The following is a 14,381-nucleotide window of genomic DNA, read 5'->3' as shown; positions in this document are numbered from 1 at the left end:
AATCACAGATGGAAGTAAGAAAGAATGCTACTCATCAACGAATTCTGGCAAAATCGAAGATCCAACTACATCAACAACCGGGGGGAAATTCACCGGTCCTACCTAATTCAATGATTCGAATAATGGAGAAGGGAGAGATCTTAAAAAAAAAAAAAAAAAAAAAAAACCTATACTCCCACTTCCCCTTACGAGAGATTTCCAAAAGGTGAGATTTAGCAACCTATCTGACTAATAAGATAAAAAGGGGTGCGCTCCATAATAAGAGTGAGCGCTCACTCTTTTGGGGAGAACTGCATCGAGACAAAATCAATGTTTTGGCCTGCAAGAAAGGCATCTGACTTTCCTACTGACTGAATCACTTGAATCAGTTTCAGGAGGTTTCTACCGAAAGAGTTGCGACTCCACGTCGGGCCGGGCGGGGGTTCATTACGAGTGGGCATGAACGGTAACCAAATAAAGAAAAGTCAGCCAACCACGAATTCTTGAACCATAAAGGGAACCACCCTGGAAGGACCAAAAGTCTCGCCTAAAGGACCAGACCCGAAGCTGAGAACAAGATCGAAAGGGCAACTTCTCATTTGAAGCATGAAAGTGGTCAGGTCACTACAAGTCGGAAGAGAGAGGAGTGGCCTTTGTTAGATAAAACCTGAGTTTTTCCTTATTTAGATTTACACGTTTTCATTAGTTGATTGAATACCTTCGTTTGACCATTTGACAAACACGTCGAATGGATTACCAAATTTTTAGATGGCAATTTTGTAGGAAGTGACACAGATTTAGTTGGCACTCTCCGGCCATTTTTAGCATAAGTTAGATATTTAAATAGGTAAATCTATTCCGAAGATTTTATCACCTCATTTTAAGCAAAAGTCTTCAGCAATTCTCTCTCTGTTATTTTTCGTATTTTTATTTTCTTCCAACAACTTCCCATCAAACGATTTCCTCTCACCGAATTTCACTTGCCGATTATCGAAAAACAACAGCCTTCTCAAAGGTTGGGGTTGCTCGAAATCTGTCAAATACGAGCCCTTCCTTCTAAATTCAATCTACGGCCTACCTCCTCAATACACTTGTGTCACAATGGCGGATCTTTTGAGTGAGGAAAGCTGGAGCATCATTGGTCAAGAGAGAGAAAGAAAAGGAACTATAGATCAAGAAAGTCACATTAGCTACACCAAACTAGACACACCTTTTTTTGTTATCCTCTTTTTTGACTAACCGAATCGGTCACCCCTAACTAACTAAGACATTTCTTCATCAATTCCTCTCACCCCACCCCCTATCACAACAAGGCAGAGCTAACCCAACATTCTACTACTCTCTAAAAGGCCAGCCCATTCGATGAAGCAATCTTGGACCCTCTTGTATTCCACACACTAGTGATGAGATTCATCGCCCCCATTTAGTGGTTGTCGTGCCACCACAATGGCATGGCATCGAAAGAGTGACCGAAACCTGTCCCTGACCAGCCCGTGAGTAGCATCTCAGGTCAGCACAACGTAGCGTCAAAAGCAGGTATTTTTTTATTGCTCCACTGACTTTTTCTAGGCCTCCTTCCTGCAGAACTAGATTGTCGATATCGACCGAATTTGTACTAACTAAAGAAGACAAAAGCTCTTTTTTCTGCAAGACTGCCTTTGAAAAGCCCCATCCAGTGTCTTTCTTGCTGATCTTATTCAGACACCAAGTGATTCCCTATTCAACTTTTCGATTTTCTTCTTCATTCAACATATGAAAATGGCAGCTTACTAGACAAGGCAAATGGTTTATTCTTTCCATAGATGCTTGACCTTTATGATATGCGCTTCCCTTCCATCCGACTACACTGAACTCCTCCTAAAAGAGAGCGTAAGGGGCAACCAACCCTTTCCCCTTAGCCCTCTCACTCCCTAAGGAATGAAAGGCCACATCTAAGTCCAAAAAACTGGAAAACGAATGAGATCCACAATGCCATCATTGTATGGCCGATAGTAGTACATGGCTTGACTTGGCATCTTTCCTATCTTTCTCTTTCTCGAAGCAATTTGACTCACCCCTCTCCTATCCTACCACTTATGACATTAAGAGCTCCAAGGCTTGAATACCATTTTCACTACCGGATTATGCAACTGGTCGAGCAACATACTGATCTCATCTCGAGTTACTATATCCCCGGTGCTGACCGAGCAAGAATTTGTGTTACGTCTAACTAGGTGTATCGCTCACGAGTAAGGGAATCCAAATACGACTCCAGAATGATATCAGCCTTTAAGCGCAAAGTATCCGATGCGCCTGTGGCAGGTCGAAGCCAAAAAGTTTGGGATTTGTGGCTAGGTCGGGATGTGGTTCTTCAATTTCAATTGATCAAGTTTCAATTTCATTCTCTTTGGCTTTTCCAGTATCTATAGAATGAGCACTGTGAATTATTTCAAAAAGATGGTTGGTTGAATGAAAAGAAAAACCTTCTTTCCATTTTCCCATCTATCACAAGGGGGGCCTCAGGCTCAGGGACGAGTTTAGGAGAAATTAGATTAGATGATGATGTTCTTTCTCCAATTTCGCTCGCTTGGAATCGGGATTAAATTTTGGGCCCTCCTCCCTTTCTCGTTTACTAAGTGAGGAAAATGAACCTCTATGGCAAATATATGATAAGGTAACACCCAAAAGGACAGTCACCATGTAGAGAGCAACTGAAAGGACTATGTTTTCCTGCTCTGTGTTCGTGCCAATAGTTAGATCCTGATTTGGCTACCTCTCCCACTCATCAAGGCAGAACATCAGAAGTGAAACTATTGCCAAGGGAGCTTATCAAATAAGGTATGCTTTCTTTGCCCCTAAACCTACAAAAGGATCAGTTACTAGAGTGTTGCGCTTCTCAAGGCCGAGTTAGAGCAACCCTACCGAGAAATCTAGTTGTCCGAAGAAGAGTTGAGTTGTGCTTACTGTTAGTTTGTTTAATCTTGTATTATAGTTTTAGTATTTGTGGATAATAGCAAGGGAAGTTATTAGCAGTTGTTGTTGGGAAGTTAGTGTAGGTTATTAGCAGTTATTTAGTTTTTTTTTTCTTTCTACATATGTACAGTGCAGCAAGTTGAAGAACATAATGAAGTTGGTTTTGCTTTTTCTTTTTTTAGTGTTGTCTCTTTCTTGTATGAGTGTGTCTGACATTTGGTATCTGAGTGTGGTTACATGCCAAAGATCATGCCGAGAAATAATAACAACACTAGAGAGAGAGGAGAGTCGTCGAAGTCTACAACAAAAGAAGGTCTGGTATCACTCCAATACCCGACGTTATTGAGAACCAACTACTCAGCATGGGCTATGAATATGAAGGTCTATTTGCGTGCTCAAGGGGTGTGGGACGCAATCAAATCAACTGAGTCTCTGGATAGTCTTGATGAAAGGAAGGATCAAATGGCCTTAGCAGCTATCTATCAAGCAATCCTTGAGGAGATGTTGTTTTTGTTAACAGAGAAAGAGACAGCAAAAGAAGCATGGCAGACGTTAAAAACTATTCATGTTGGTGCTGAACGTGTAAAGGAGGCAAAGATCCAAACTCTGAAGATTGAGTTTGAAATTATGAATATAAAGGAGTCCGAGACTATTGATGATTATGCAGCAAGGTTGACAGAAGTTGTAATAAAATACGTACTTTTGGAGACAAGTTTGAAGAGGCATACTTGGTGAAAAAATTTCTCTGCTCTGTACCTCCTAAGTTTCTTCATATCGCATCGGCAATAGAGCAATTTGCCGATTTAAAGGTGATGACCATGGAGGAAGTCATCGGCCGTCTTAAAGCATACGAGGAACAGATTGGTGGCAACAAAGAGAATGTTGAGCATGTCTTATTTGACTCAAGGAGAATGGAAAGAGAAAAAATGTAGCGACAATGGAGGCCATAGCCAAGGGCGAGGTCGTAGTGGTCGCTGGAGAGGGAGAGGTCATGGACGTGGAAACGACTCGTTTCATCAAGAGAAGAAGGCTGACAAGAGCAAGGTAAGATGCTACAATTGTCAAGGCCTAGGCCACTATGCCTCAGAATGTCGGAAGGTGAAGTGTTATAATTGTCAAAAAAATTGGTCATTATGCATCCGACTGTAGATCGAAGAAAAGGGAGGATCATTATGCATCCCACTGTAGATCGAAGAAAAAGGAGAATCAGGCGAACTTAACTGAGACGCAAAGTGATGAGGATGAGTCAACCTTACTTACAGCACAAGTTTGTGAAGTCCGAACTCTCGGTTCACTAGAGTTGACGGAGATGGCTCTTTATGAAGAGAAGGTTGTCCCAGAAGAAATTGAGAAGAAAAGCAACACTTGGTTCCTAGATACGGGAGCCAGCAATCATATGACTGGGTGTCGAAGCTCGTTCTCAGAATTGAACGAATCAGTAACCGGCACGGTGAAGTTCAGAGATGGATCACTTATAGAGATAAAAGGCCGTGGAGATGTGATGCTGCAATGTGAAAATGGAGATCACTGTATCTTCTCCGATGTATATTTCATTCCTAAACTTAAAAGTAACATTATAAGTTTAGGACAATTGGATGAACAGGGCTGTAAAGTTGAGATCGAACATGGTTTACTTGTTATTTTCACAAAGGCAAAGGAGTTCTTGGCAAAAGTGAAGCGGTCAAGAAATAGGCTATATACAATTAGACTAAAAACAACGAAACCAACATGTCTACTTGGTAAGTTGTCTGAAGATTCTTGGTTGTGGCATGCTAGATATGGGCATTTGAATTTTAAGGCTTTAAGAAACCTGTCTACGAAACAAATGGTGAAAGGAATTCCGCGTGTTGAAAGGATCAAACAAGTTTGTGATAGTTGTGTAATCACTAAACAACGAAGAACACCATTCCCACAACAAGCGAATTTTCGAGCCGTAAGTGTTCTACAATTGGTGCATGGCGATTTGTGTGGTCCAATTACTTCAACAACTCATGGAGGTAATAAATTCTTTTTGCTGTTGGTAGATGATTTTAGTAGATATATGTGGATTGAATTGCTTAAAAATAAATCTGATGGATTCTTGGGATTCCAACATGTAAAGAATAAAATTGAAACTGAATCCGGAAAGAAATTGCAAGCGCTTAGAACTGATAGAGGTGGAGAATTTACAAGTATTGAGTTCAAAGAATATTGTGAGAGCAGTGGGATTAAAAGATATCTAACAGCACCCTATTCTCTACAACAAAATGGTATGGTTGAACGACGAAAAGAAACTGTTATTGCAATGGTGCGAAGCACGTTGAAGTGCAAAAATTTGCCGATGTATTTCTGGGCAGAAGCAGTGAAGACAGCTATCTACATTCTTAATAGATCCCCAACGAAGAGTGTAACTGAAGCAACTCCTTATGAGAAATGGAGAGGAAGAAAGCCTAATGATTTTCGTGGGATATGAAGCATTTTAGAGTGTTCGGAAGCCTGGCGTATGCAAGAAATACAACACCAAATTTAACCAAATTACAAGACCGAAGTGTGCCAATGATTTTCGTGGGATATGAAGCAGGTTCAAAATCTTATCATTTGTATGATCCTAAAGAGAAAAGATTTCATATCAGCCGAGACGTCAAGTTTCTAGAAGAAGAAGAATATAAATGGGATGTGCAACAATTGGAAGAAAATAAGAAGAAATGTGGTAAATTCGCTGTTCATTATGATCCACAGGTCAATGTGAATGATGAGGACATTTTAGAAGAGCGGGGAGAATCATCAGGGACTCTATTCGGAGACGATTCATCACCAGCAAATGATTTATCACCAAGAGACAATTCATCACCAAGAGACGATTCATACATCTCATCAAGTGCAAGAAAATTTCGACAGTTAAGAGAAATTTACTCTGATTCTATTGAGTTGGATGAAGAAGCTGGGATGTGTTTTCTTTCACTTGAGGAGCCAAATTCATATATGGAAGCAAGAGATAATGAGAAATGGCAGCAAGCAATGCTAGAAGAGTTGTTTGTTATTGAAAAAAATGGCACGTGGGAGTTCGCAAAACTACCAAATGGACATCGAGCAATCGGGTTGAAATGGGTATATAAGTTGAAGAGAAATCCAAATGGGGAGATCGTGAGATATAAAGCCCGTTTAGTCGCAAAGGGTTTTGTCCAGAAATATGGAGTGGATTTTGATGAGGTATTTGCACCTATTGCAAGGCTTGAAACCGTGCGAGTCTTGATTTCTATAGCAGCGCAGGAGAGTTGGGAGATTCATCATATGGATGTCAAGTCAGCATTTCTTAATGGTGAGGAAGAGGTTTATGTAGAACTACCAGAAGGATTTGTTGTGGAAGGTCGAGAAGGGAATATTTTACGACTCTGGAATGCAAAACTGGATAATTGCTTAAAGTCTCTTGGATTTCAAAAGTGTCCTTTAGAGCATGCTGTGTATACACGTTGGAAGGAAAATAAAATTCAGATAGTTGTTGATGATTTAATTATTGTCGGGTCAAGCAAGGATGATATTTTAACCTTCAAGCAACAAATGAAGTTGTTTGAAATGAGTGACTTTGGATTGCTGTCTTATTATTTGAGAATAGAAGTTAAACAAGATGTTGATGGAATCAGGTTATCTCAGTCGAGTCATGCGGCAAAGCTTTTGGCAAAACTTGGAATGATGGATTGTAATCCGTGTCATGTTCCTATGGAGCCGAAAACAAAACTAAGCAAAGTGAGTAATTGTACATCTGTTGATTCCACTCTTTATAAGAGTATTGTCGGATGTTTTCGTTATTTAGTGAACACACGACCTGACTTATCATATTCCGTTGGAGTTATGAGTCGTTATATGGAAGCTCCGACTATGGTTCATATGGCAGCTGTGAAGCAGATACTCAGGTACGTGAAAGGAACTATTGATATTGGATGTCATTATGTGAAGGCAAAGCAAGTAGAAAATCGCTTAATCGGATATAGTGATAGTGATCTTGCTGGAGATATAGATGATCGAAAGAGCACTACGGGGACATTGTTTTTCTTATATGGCAATCCAATTACATGGACTTCAAAGAAACAAAAAATGGTGGCACTTTCGTCCTGTGAAGCGGAGTATATTGCGGCGACGTCAGCTGCTTGTCAAGGAATATGGTTAGGACGTTTACTGAAGGAATTGCATGGGAAGGAAGTAAATCCAGTTCGTTTAAATGTCGACAACAAGTCTGCTATAGCATTAGCGAAAAATCCAGTTCATCATGATCGCAGCAAACATATAGACATGAGGTTCCATTTCATTCGTGAATGTGTGCAAAAAGGAGAGATTGAAGTGGATCATGTAAAAACTGAGGATCAATTGGCTGATATACTTACGAAACCATTAGGACGACAAAAATTTGTGGAGCTTCGAGAAAGAATTGGTTTGAAGAATGTAAGAATGTGAAGATCAAAATACAAGATTAAGGGGATGATTATTAGTTTGTTTAATCTTGTATTACAGTTTTAGTATTTGTGGATAATAGCAAGGGAAGTTATTAGCAGTTGTTGCTGGGAAGTTAGTGTAGGTTATTAGCAGTTATTTAGTTTTTTTTTTTTTTTTTTCTTTCTATATATGTACAGTGCACCAAGTTGAAGAACATAATGAAGTTGGTTTTGCTTTTTTTTTTTTTTAGTGTTGTCTCTTTCTTGTATGAGTGTGTCTGACACTTACTTACTTAGTACAATAACGCAAGCTCACCTAAAGGCCTAAATAAGTAAGGTCAAGGGGTGGCATTCTTCTTCGGAAAGAGGAGTTTCTTGCTCGAGCTATCTTAAAGTGAAGCTCTCTAGGTTTCCCCTATCTAGACAGATAGAATAGATCTTTTCATGGATTTAGATACATTCATTCCATGGATTCTAAGTTTTGGGGCTTAAAAAGCTCGTCGATTTTCGTTCCTTTTATCTTGGACATCTCACTTGAAATGCTATGAATTCTTTTCAATCTTGTGCAGAAGCTAAATACCGACCCAATCTCGATAAAAAAAAGCAAAAACGTGCGCAACTACATTAAAAACCTTTATTCCTGAAGTAAACTCTAGTCACTCTCGCTCCGCTCATATACTATTCAAAACTGAGAAAGCCATCAAAAGAATCAATGGTACTCGTCTACCTGATTTTGTAGAGCAAAGACCCCTCCGGAGTAGTCTTTTAGTATAGAATAGAGGCATTATGAGCCAACTACTACAACTACGTGAGCATTTAGTGCAGTGACTTTGGAAGCAAGCTACCTTGACCATCTTCTGAAGAAAAAAAGAATCGACTGATCAAACGCGGGCGGACTGCTCTACATTCAGCCACGCCACTGTGACCCCGAAGCGATCTTCTTCTAGTTACGGGATGAAATTCGGCAGGCAATTGCTGGCTCTAAATAACCAGCCCTGCAATCAGTTCGATTCTTCCATAACATAACGGGGCGGGGTTGTGCCCGAGCCGAGTGTCGTAGGTGCACAAAAGTACTTCGCGCCACAACCATCTCTTTTTTATAGGTTCTATGGACCGATGTCTGCTGCTTCATCTGGGAGAAAAGAATCATTGATATGTCGGTTTGATCTATTTTATCTTTTCCTATCTCTTCCCCTATTCTTTTCCCAACAAATTTGGTATCAGAGCCAAATTCCTGTCAACATGAGGGTGAGTTATTATTTATTTCACAAAACAAAAATGGCAGTAGCTGGTTTTTCTTCCTCTACACAGCTATTACCAATTTTTAGTGGTGAGAAATATGAGTGGTGGAGCATCAAGATGAAGACCTTACTTAGACCGCGGGAGATATGGGACTTGGTGGAGCACGGGTTTGTTCATGTATTGGAACCCATAATAGATGAAAAGGAGAGACTAAGAGAAACCAAGAAAAACGATGCCAAGGCTCTACTCATTATTCAGCAAGCAGTTCATGAGACTAATTTTTCACGAATTGTAGAATCAACCACATCAAAGCAAGCATGGTCAATTCTACAGAAGGAGTTTCTACGAGATTCAAAGGTCATAACAGTGAAATTGCAATCTCTAAGACGTGATTTTGAAACTCTGCTCATGACGAATGGCAAATCAATTGCTGACTTTTTGTCAAGTGCAATGGCAATAGTCAGTCAGATGCGTACCTATGGAGAGAAAATTTCAGATGAAACAATTGTTTCAAAGGTGTTGAGAAGCTTAACTCAAAAGTTTGACCATGTGGTGGCTGCCATAGAAGAAGCTAAGAATATATCAATACTCTTTGTTGATGAACTGATGGGCTCGCTTCAGGCTCATGAGTCAAGAATCAATAGATCATCAGATAGGAATGAAGAAAAGGCACTACAAGTGAAGGAGACAGCCAACAATGAAGGCAACAAAAGAGAAAATATTCGTTTAGTAGGTAGAATTCGTGGAAGAGGGGGATTTCGCAACTTCCATGGTGGTCGTCATAACAGGGATAGATGGAGAAATGATGAACAAAGTAATATAAGGAAGGTCTTACAATGTTACCATTGCAGAAGGTATGGGAACACAAAAGCTGATTGTGAATTTTGCAGCAGAAAATGAAAAAGAAGAAGAAAAGCTTTTTATGGCGTGTATTGATATTAATCCAAAAGAAGGTGACTTATGGTTTGTTGATAGCAGATGCTCGAACCATATGACAGACATCAAATCTTTATTCCAAGAGCTTGATGATACGCAAAGACTTAAGGTGCAACTTGGAAATATAAAAGAGATTCAAGTTGAGGAAAAAGGCACAGTGAAAGTCAAAACCAATCATGGTAAGATAAAACTATTAGATAATGATACAAAAGAGATTATAGTTGAAGTTTCTACACATGAAGAGACAAGGGTCAACTCCAGTGCATCTCCTAGTGCCTCCACTGCAACACAAAATCTGTCAAATTCATCATCTTCATCATCACTAAATAGCAACTTTTCTCTTGAAGAATTTTCGGATGAGACACCTCCAAAGAAGTATAAATCTTTAGTTGACATATTTGCACATGTCAATTTGCTCTTACTATTTTAAACCCTATGAGTTATGCAGAATTAGTTGAAAAAGAAGAGTGGAAGAAAGTCATGGTAGAAGAGATGAAGTCCATTGAGAAAAATGGAACATGAGATACGAGTAACTTGCCAAATGAAAAGTTCTAGGGAGATTTACATGGGACATGCAGCCCATTGCGGTGGCCTGTTTATCAGTTTGATGGAGATTTACAAGAAGAGGTCTATGTAACACAACCAGACGGATTCATAAAGAAAGACAAAGAAATAAAGGTATACAAGCTGAGATAGACATTATACGGATTAAAGCAAACATACTTACTAAGGTTTTGTCAAAAGAAAAGTTCTGCAATTTTAGACGATTACTTGACATCCGCAACTTTGAATCAAGGGAGAGTGTTGAGATATGATTCAAAGTAGTCAAAACTGAGATATGATTCAAAGTATTCAAACTACCAAGATTTTAGGAGATTGTTAGTAGATTTGAATTTATCTACGATTTTCATAATTTACTATTTCTGTTTAGTGTATAAGCCTATAAATATTGGAATTGTGTAACTCTTCAAGTAATATAGAGTGATGAAACAATAATAAAGCACTGCAGCTTTGATCTATTTTATCTTTTCCTATCTCTTCCACTATTCCTTTCCCAACAGAAAAGGTTCCTGAGACACAGCATGAAAAAGTCACAATATTAAAAAACGAGGTCCAAGAATGAAGAATTGGTTAATTTAGTGGAAGATCATGGGTTTATAAGTGAGGAATACCATCTCCATTGGTATGAGGCCTTTTGGGGAAGCCCAAAGCAAAGCCATGAGAGCTTATGCTCAAAGTGGACGATATCATACCATTGTGGAGAGTCGTAATTTCTAACATTCAACGGGATCCCAAAACCACCAACGACCCCGACCTAATTCATGATGAGCCCACCAACTTCCTGGCAAGATGCCTACGGTTAAAAAGCACCGACATATCAAGATCCAAATTCGAATGGGTTCCTGGTCCTAGTCAGAGACCACTGTGTTCGCGCGGGCGGTCCAACAAAGAAGCGAAGTAGTGGTCTCTTTCTTTGCATTACGAACGACACGCTTCGCTATCCTCCTCCCCATGTCCACTAGCCCTCCCACCCAGAGGGAAGAGAAGGTGAAAAAGTGTCGCCGAAGCAGCATGAGCAGGCTTTTATTGCTACGCAACAATAGAGCAGGATAGCATTTTGCGCCTACATCTTCAAATTTGAGGGTAAAAAGCTCGCTTATTATACGGGATCCGACGCATCCAACAGAGCGAAGCAGCGTTCCCTTCTTTTCGGGGGCATCCTTCCGCATTGGCGGCATGTGAAGTGCCATAATCCCATTCATCATTTTGGATCTACATAAACCAAAACCCATAGCACTGGTGACATCTCCGGCATAAATGCAAAGATGATGTATAGTTGATATTGGATCTTGTGGAACATGATTTGGTTCTGCAAGCGGTTCGGTACGAACGAAGAAATTTTGAACAAAAGGATCGAAACTCGCTGATAGGAAAGGAGAGAAAAACAAAGCAATGCCAAGAGTTACGTCAATCTGCTGTTCATCGATAGACGAAGCTCTCTCTTTATCATCTCATGCCAGATGCAACAAAGGATGAGTCATTTTTCCTTCTCGCGAACCACGGGAGCGTCGGGAGCTTAGAGGAGCAAAGCTCATTTTTCTTTCAGGGTAAAGCAGCGCATAAAAAAGGGCTGGCCTATCAAAAGTCCAGTTCCTCCACGAATGAAGTTCAGAATCAACAACGATTCGTAGAACGTAGGGAGTGCACAATAGGGGCGCAGCCCCACTTTTTTGTTCGTAACGAGGGAGATCTTGAATGGGGCTCTTCACGAAGTTCGAAAGAAAGAAATAAAAAAGAGTTTCTTTATGGCCTCCTCATTTTGAGACATTATGTCTTTGGGGTCGACCTCGGTAACAAAGAAGGAATCCATAAAAACTTGAGATCCGACACCATGATAAAATACTACCCTCGTAATTAGACCATGTCCCTGAGATTTGATAAAAGAAAGGTGCATTTGCGGTTAATACATTGTAATTGGATAAGTTATTAGGAATATGATGGAACGAAAGACCAAAGAAAGAAAGAAGAATACACCAAGATACAAGTGTTGCACCAAACGCTGGTGGTTCTTTGTTGTTGTAAGTGAATGCAACGAAAAGACCCGAAAATAACGAATAATGAAACAATTTATATATTGACATTTCGTGCTTGTTTCCTAATTTTTGCTTTCTTATGCCCATCATCTAATAACCACAAGATGATCCACAAGAAAGGTGGCAGGATTCGAACCTATGGTCAGCCCGCCCCTGACCTGCTAGGTTGGGTGGCCGGGTTAGCACCCGTTGTCACCTCTGTACCTAAAACAAATGCGTTGTGCTAACCAGCGCGTAACCTTCTTCCCCCTACCCCTCTTCTGGTTATGCCATTACCAATTGCAGGTAACCCCTAGGCCGACTGCCCCTAATCTAATAAGAACCATTATCCTTATGACCAAACAAGGACCAGCTTACTTACTTCTCGAGCAAGAGTTCCACGATCCCGACCAGAAACTTGTTGGGAGTAGGGGCATCCAAACTTGCCCAACCTATACATGGGGCTTGGAGATCGAGGGTTTTCTGGGGGAGATACAGTAGAATAAGGTTGGATTTGAAAAAAAAAAAAATAGGACTAGATAAAAATTATGTTATGAAACTAGTTCGTTAAGAATTTTATTGATCTCGTTAGACCTAAACTAATATAGACACAAAAAGGGACAGATAGTGCTTCGGAAAAAATGGGGGGTTTCTTATGATGACTTGGGAGAGGAAAGAAGCAACTTTACCGAGGTTCAGGAGAGAAGCAGCTTTACCTCGTTCAAGAACTTACTTTTTCTTAGTGCTTGCTTTACTGAGTTCAAACAGTCCAGTAGCAGCTCTCAAGGAATTTACTTCATTTTCATTTCCAAATCTCAAGTCAAGGCGAAAATGAAAGAAGAAGAATTGAGAAGAAATAGAAAAAGAATCAGATAAGGAGAAAGAAAGAAACGGAATTTCTAAGGATTGGCAAGAGGAGCAAGGACAGTTTGAGCGTTAGAAGTAACAGGGTCAAGGTAGCATTCCCTGTAATAGTACTCTAGTATTTAGTAAATTCTTTGACTAGGGCCTAGAATCACTCTCGAGAAAAGGCCTGATTTACATATGTGTGTATGCAAGACCGCTCCTATAGTTCAAGGCAGGTAAGGGCTGCTCATAAGGGGGGGGGGGGGCACCATCACTCTGTCTCGAAGGCAGGTTAAGTCAAGTGCCAAGTCAGGGTAGTGCATTAAGGAGCTACAACTATCGCATTAACTAAAGCTGCATTAGGCATTGGAAAGGTGCTTAATTTCGAGAGCGCTTTTAGGCTTGAAGAGCGGGAGAGGATTTTATATGCTCGACTATAAAGGAGAGGGAAGCATACGTAGGACAGTAGACCCAAAAGCTATTAGCAAGTAGGTGTTGTGCTGTATTGCTAAGAGGTTTTCCTTCTTTTTCACTTGTTCAATACCGGTCCGCTATGAGTAAAGCGAATAGAGGAAGGCTCGGACCGTTCCAGGAGTACCAACTACCATGTAATGTTGTAGCAACTATGTTGTAGTGAGGGGTAGTTGACTTCGTCATGTATTCTTTCAGAGGTAGGTAGTTCTGAGGGAGCCCCATGTGATGCGTATATATCAAGAAGACTACGGGTGCTCCTCCTCCACTAAAAGCTTTTCAGCTCCTTCTTCTTTTGTTATTCTAAGTCAATTAGCTATACATCCTCCTTGCATCTTGGTATGGTATAAATGATTAGGAATGAGCGTAGCGTAGTAGCTATTGTTCTTGTGGTCTGTATAGCAGCGTAGAGTAGTGATCTTTTCTCACAACCGTCTATCCATCTTCTTAGTTTAGTTTTCCTGTTGTATGTCTAGTTATATGTCGCATTATCTTATTGTGTTCCGCGAGCCTCCTTGCTTCCTTAAGCCACCATTCAGGAGTCGAGGTTGAGTTGTCGGAGATTCGTTGAGGCGGAGACTAGTGCCTGAATAGGGAAAATAGAGTTCAATGTTTGCAGCCTTAACGCCTTAAATAAGGGAAGGAAGGCTTTCTTCCCGAACGGTCTTCGTCCTTGGGCTAGACAAGGACTTCGTTGGCGAAATGTACCGAATTTGGCTGAAGTGATCATTGCTATAGAAAGAATGGTAGATGACATGGAAAAACCTACTCATTTGCACAAACCAAGGGGAAACCTCTTCGAGGCAACAAGACAGGAGTGGAGAGCAAAAGAAAGGGGAAGAACATGCTACCAAAGAGTTGGAAACAAGCCTGGTAAACCTAACAAAGAATGGTTGCTGTTGTTTTATTTGTGGAGGACCTAAAAGATGTTGAATAAACATTAAATGCCATTTTTAGTTAATTTGTTAGTAGATTT

The 14,381-nt window shown here is 40.3% G+C and overlaps 1 protein-coding gene and 1 pseudogene across 1 annotated transcript; both read left to right on the top strand.

Moving 5' to 3' along the window:
• The first annotated feature begins 8,615 nt into the window (after positions 1-8,615).
• LOC147792652 (uncharacterized) lies at positions 8,616-9,945 on the top strand. Its single transcript, XM_087123909.1, has 2 exons — positions 8,616-9,393; positions 9,470-9,945. Exons 1-2 carry the CDS (start codon positions 8,616-8,618, stop codon positions 9,943-9,945), a joined length of 1,254 nt encoding a protein of 417 aa, XP_086980035.1.
• A 1,388-nt stretch (positions 9,946-11,333) lies between these two features.
• On the top strand, positions 11,334-11,552 carry LOC111796048 (uncharacterized; annotated as a pseudogene).
• Positions 11,553-14,381: the final 2,829 nt, after the last annotated feature.

Source organism: Cucurbita pepo, chromosome 5 (assembly GCF_057944985.1).
Source record: "Cucurbita pepo subsp. pepo isolate OVF chromosome 5, ASM5794498v1, whole genome shotgun sequence".
Classification (NCBI taxonomy): Eukaryota; Viridiplantae; Streptophyta; class Magnoliopsida; order Cucurbitales; family Cucurbitaceae; genus Cucurbita; species Cucurbita pepo.
The sequence above is the reverse complement of the archived record's forward strand: the minus strand, read 5'-3'. Positions and strand labels throughout refer to the sequence as shown.

What these genes read in the sequence shown, in the direction of transcription:
- LOC147792652 (XM_087123909.1), top strand. Translation starts at nt 8,616, where the DNA reads ATGGCAGTAGCTGGTTTTTCTTCCTCTACACAGCTATTACCAATTTTT. An exon ending in ATGGAGAAATGATGAACAAA is followed by an intron (nt 9,394 to 9,469) that starts GTAATATAAGGA and finishes TGAATTTTGCAG; the next exon opens with CAGAAAATGAAAAAGAAGAA.